At 37.4% G+C, this 5,709-nt stretch overlaps 1 protein-coding gene across 1 annotated transcript; it reads right to left on the bottom strand.

Moving 5' to 3' along the window:
• Positions 1–2,628: 2,628 nt before the first annotated feature.
• Positions 2,629–5,419, bottom strand: LOC114537209. The gene is made up of 2 exons (XM_028558344.1): positions 3,660–5,419; positions 2,629–3,454 (listed from the first exon to the last, which is right to left on the bottom strand). Exons 1-2 carry the CDS (start codon positions 5,338–5,340, stop codon positions 2,928–2,930), a joined length of 2,208 nt encoding a protein of 735 aa, XP_028414145.1. The 5' UTR covers positions 5,341–5,419; the 3' UTR covers positions 2,629–2,927.
• Positions 5,420–5,709: the final 290 nt, after the last annotated feature.

Here is a 5,709-nt window from a genome sequence, read left to right as displayed (position 1 = left end):
CCTGCTGGTAGGGCGCGGAGCGTCGACCAGACCGGTAAAGCAACATACTTAAACCGGTTAGTATAAATATTTTATTCGGTAACCAGTCGGAAAAACTAAAAAGGCAATTAAAGATAGCTATACAGAGTGTCTCAATACAGCTCACGAAATCAATACAGCTCTAAAGCACAATAGATAAGCACCTCTGGGAATTGAAAATGCCTCTTAATCCTTCATTTAAAATGCTAAAGTCATTTTAGCTGAACTGTGGTGCAAACCTGAAAAATGTTAATATTCTTGCATATTTAAGTGGTTGCGTTTTTTTTGAGACACCCTGTAGTATTTACATATATAAGATTATACAAAAACAAGACAAATGATTGAACATATAAACAAATACGTGGTGACTTACATCTTTGCTACGACTAATAAATGTTCTCCGACTTTGTATGTGAAAAAATATTCTCCGACTTTATATGTGATAAATGTTCTCCCGGTGTGCCCGAAGGCGATGAAGTTTAGCTAACGTTTTACCGGTAAAGAAAAAATTAGTTGTAGCCCGTTGTTTGGGCGATTTTCAAACTGCGGCCCCCACGCTATTAGTATTGTAATGGACGATTTGCGCTTTCGACTAAATTTTGATGGAAGTAACTAGAAGGAAATAAATCACCACAGCTAGAAAGATCTTACTTAAATTAGTGCAAACGCCAAGTTTGGCTGTGAGATTTTGTAAAATACGGAAAATATAGCCATCCGAAGTTGGTATATTTTGTATACTTTTGTATTACGTGCGGAAATGTGTAACTAAATTAGTTACAAACTTCCAGCCGTAATACAAAAGTATACAAAATTCGTCTACTTCGCATGGCTATATTTTTCGTAATTTACAACAACTCCCAGCCAAACTTGGCAGTTTTACTAATTTTAAAAAGCTCTTTTAGAAAATGTCCTTTTTATCGCCGTGCATGGTAAGAAATTAGTCTAAAGCGCAAGTCGCCATTAGCAAGCATAAAATTAGTTAGTCGTCACATCTAGAAAAATCTAGTTCGTCAAATCTAGTTCGCAGATTTTTGTAATCTGCTGCGATCAAGAACGAAAGGAGTAATTATGCCATAATGATGCAATAATTAATTGTAATGATGCAATAGAAAGTATCAATCGTTTTCATGCATCCGCATAGACGAACTATGCGGGTAATTCGTGTTGCATGACAGATGATCCGTCTGTCTGGCCGCGTTTACACACAGACGAACTATCTTTTCCTTGTCCATTACCAGAAATTTGCGACATGATAATTTGCATGTATACTAATTTGCATTTAACTTTCAGTATAATGGCCTTCAACTTTTACTATAAAATACATATAGTAAATAGACAAAACTTAAAAATGCCCTTGCCCTAGACCTTGCCCACTGTTTGCCGACCTCTAGATCGGTATATAGAGCAGCTGTTTAGAAACGTTTTGGTGACAGGATTTTTTAGCTTGGGCATTTCTGCATTCGGCCAAATTTAAAAATATATTGCTCAAAGTTTTGTCCGTGTGCTGTCCACGAACTTATAAAATCGCTCACATTGATTCGAATATTTCGATTCAGGTAGTTGATGAATTGACGTATAATGTACCCAAAAAAATTGTTTAAGATATTCTCTTTCGTATTTGTGTATAAACTTTTCTATACGGCTCGGATTTTTACTGCAATCACTTTAAAAAATATTATCAGTCTTGTCTGGAACTTGAACAATACGAAGGCTATATACACATTTGTTCACAATCATTTGGCCGAACGTAGAAATACCTAAGGAAAGTAATTCGATCATTAAAACGTTGGGAAACGGCTGTTCTATTGATCCAGAGGTCGGCAAACAGTGGGCAAGATCTAGGTCAACGGCATTTTTAGGTTTTGTATATTTACTATATGTATTTTATAGTGAAAGTTGAAGGCCATTATGCTGAAAGTTAAATGCAAATTAGTATACATGCAAATTATCATGTCGCAAATTTCTGGTAATGCCAAGTTCGTCCAGACAGATGATTTGTCTCTACTATAAATCAGGCCACTGTTTGCGATTACAACCAGAAAATCTATTTATCACACACATTAGATATTCATGATATTCATTAGACCATAGAATTTCGGCTAATGACACAGTCTAATTTACGTCACGTGTATCTATCCCGATACTTCGTTTAATTACTTTAAATCGGACGGGCTTTGGACAACAGGGAAATTGAGGGGTAAAAAAAATGCAAAATATATTCAATTGCTATGATTCTAAATAGCGTAAGGGCCTAGCTGACATGGAGCGAGTTATCCCGGCTAGTTCATCAATATGGCTCTGACAATGTTGGACTAATTCAAGATAAGTAGATGATTGACAATGAGATAATTCTTGAACATACAAAAAATTTTGCATATATATTTTCAGTATTTTAACAAAACCACTATACTAGTACACAATGGGACACAATTGAATCTAATTCATCTCAGCCAAAGGCATGGGGCCGGTTGTACGAAGGCTGGATGGCGCGAAAAGTTGTAAAACCGAAGATTTTAGCTAAGAATTAATAAAGAGAATTTCCAATATATGAATACTATGATTTAATAAAAGTTTTTACCGAACAACAGGGATTTTGGAACGTTAAAAATCACTATCCGGTGAATAGCACTATCCAGCTTTCGTACGACTGGCCTCTGGGCGTTCTGAGTGAGTTAAGAATCGCGTTCACATGATTGGCTAATTGAAGGTTAGTTCGTTCGATATTTGATTGCTACATACGCAATTTCTAGCAAACTACAGCATATAAAATTAAGCTGGTTTATCGTCAATTTTAAAAGGCTTGAATCAGTATCATTGATATGGTGATATAACATTGATATAACGGTGATAATTCTTGATTATTTTCATAAAAAACAAGGTAGCTACTGAATACATTAGTTGTCATTTTGTTACACAGGCTGACAGCGCTCTCCACAATATGCGATATCGATTGCTAGTGAACAGGGTTGTATTGAGACTCCACTTTCTTCATTGTCGATGTTAATCAATTTAAAAACGATCATGTTTTCTTTGATTCCACAAACTCTCAATGTATGACCAAGTCGCTCTTTCATTGCCATACTACCGGAGTATTTCTGAGCCGAATGGTGATCAGCATAAATCATGTCAAAAACAAAGGGTACCAGGATAGCAACAATGGTGCTGATTGCTTGGAGACTTCCGGAAAGTCCAGTTTCTTGAACCAGAATCATGACAATGAACATGATCCATGCGTAAATACCAACGATGACGACTCTTCTGAAGAAACAAAACAGGAGATGGTCCAAAGAAAGGACAATTTTGCTAACTTCTTTAAAAAATTCTCTCGAGATAATTGCTTCGCCAGTTGTGTCAAATTTGATAGCGAGTGATTTTTCCGCGGCATTGTTGTTTACATCGTGTGAACTGCTTCCACATTCTTGATAGCCGTTACCATCTGCAAAACGATAATAGTTACTTTAGGAATTATGAAGACCATAGGACCCCTCCCCATACACTGGTAAAATTTTGGTCTCCTCCTGAGAAAATGAAATGAAGCATTGTTATGACGTCAATAATGCAAACAATCTGTATGCATGTAATCTCATCGAAATTTCCATCAATAATGCCAGAAAATCCTGCACAGAATGTTTAGCACAAACCTTGTCTCAAGTCTGGAACATACCAGGTTGTTCTTCTGCCCCCTTCGTTGTTGGGTTCACCAGTACTCTCATCTGGTCGATCATCTTCTCTACGATTGTCCCCGCCGACTGCATTTGAAGTTGCTGTCCGATTGGAACGGGTTTCCGAGGCACCAATATCTCCACTATGATTGACCTCATTTGAAACAGGACTGGTTGTCAACGATGCGTCGTTGTTAAAACTGGTTTCTCCAATGTTTTCGGTGGGGACATTACTGCTATCTTTTTCGTCAGCACCAAGCGACGTAATTTTTTGCTTCCCAACCTCAATGATTAATGTTTTGAGCTGCAGACATTGCGCTTCAACCGAGAACTTCCAGTTTTTCCAAAAAAAGACAATCAGAGTCACAACGGGAGCGATAAAAGGACTAAAGAACTCACCATTCAGAATCACACCAACGATAATGGAAAGAACGAATATGAGCGACGAAACCATTAAGAATACGATGGCGACTAAAGTAAATAATCTTAAAACAATCGTGTAACAATTTTTTAATTTTTCGAAGAGACTTTGTCTATAACAGCGATAAGGAAAGACAAACCCCCCAAAAAAATCAAATATGAAACAAAGTAAATTCTTTGCGACGAGGAATGGAAAAACCAGCGTAAAATAGATAAGGGTCAAAATGCAAACAAGAGAACTTTTAAGAAAATCGATCAAGTTCTGAATAATGGGCGCACAGTTTTGATGCCAAGTAGCGGTGTTTTTGCTGAGCGAACGTATGAAATTAAAAGGAAGAAAGAAAGGTCCTGAAAAACAAGATATGAGTTTTCCTCCAAAACGTGGCTCCAATTCATTGTCCGTCATATCAAACGTCATGTCGAAACAGAAAAGAATAGCCCATATACCGAAGAGAATTTTCAACTCCCAAATCCCCAAAAAATCAGTTAAGAACAATACTACCCACGTAACCCCTACGAAAGCATATCGCCTGAACAAAGACTTGGTTGTTCCCTGACCTTCAAAAAATATCATCGACACGATGGAAATAAGAGACATATGACTGAATGACGTTTCGTAAAAGTCTTTGTATTTGTAGGTTATTATGTACTCCAGTAAGAAAGGTAACGTCATTGAAGAGAATATTACCACTCCAACTATTAAACCTGGGAGAGCCCATCGAAGTACAATAGAAGAATAATCTCCGCAGATTGACAACTTCCCATCACCTAATTTTCCACAACACTTGAACTGAACGGGTCCTTTGTTGTCGTCGTACGGACGACAAAGTTTGTAGTACCTGTCTTTGTCTTTATCTTCCATGTGTAAAAACAGCTTATCCAAAAGAGAGTCAAAAACAAGGTCTAACCCTTCTTTGCCGGAAGTTAAACAACCAGTAGGTTCTTCCGTCACTTCCATAGAGACTTTCTCCATTCCGACTTCTAATGGAAAAGTATAAATCGCCGAAGCGAACATAGATTCAGCGCGAGAGATCAACGAGATTAAGGTCCGACCAATTTCGTTCGCCCACACCCACTTCATTTCTGGAAAAACTCGAGTTCTGTTCGCAGACGAAACGGTCACTGTTATTTTAATCGTGTTTATGGCAGGTTTCCGCATCAAATGTAGCACGTCGGCCAATTTTGTTTCATCAAACTGAACATTCTTGCAAGAAGTTGAGCTGACATTCCTTTTACTCATTTTACCGTTTACCGAATTTCTAGAAGCCACTATCGCCGTTAATAGTTGCAAAAACACGAGACAAACCAAGAGGTTTGATAAAGGCATCTTGAAACAGGATTCGAATCTACACGTGTTAAAATAATGAGTCAGTCAAAACTTCCACATGTCGAAATTTTCTACTCAGAACGAAATTTTTCTTTCATTTTGTGAGCTCCAAAAGGCGGTTTTCCACGAGGCAGAATTTTTCGTTCTAACGAAATGTATCGCTTAGCTTGATTTTATTTTTGATTGTGGCTGGTCAATGGTCGAATTCGCACAATTTATAAGACAATCAGACGAAAAATTTAGTTCAATCGAAAAATTGGGCCTAGTGGAAAACCGTCTTAA

Source organism: Dendronephthya gigantea, unplaced genomic scaffold (genome assembly GCF_004324835.1).
Source record: "Dendronephthya gigantea isolate DGI-Jeju-01 unplaced genomic scaffold, DenGig_1.0 000153F, whole genome shotgun sequence".
NCBI lineage: Eukaryota > Metazoa > Cnidaria > Anthozoa > Malacalcyonacea > Nephtheidae > Dendronephthya > Dendronephthya gigantea.
The sequence above is the reverse complement of the archived record's forward strand: the minus strand, read 5'-3'. Positions and strand labels throughout refer to the sequence as shown.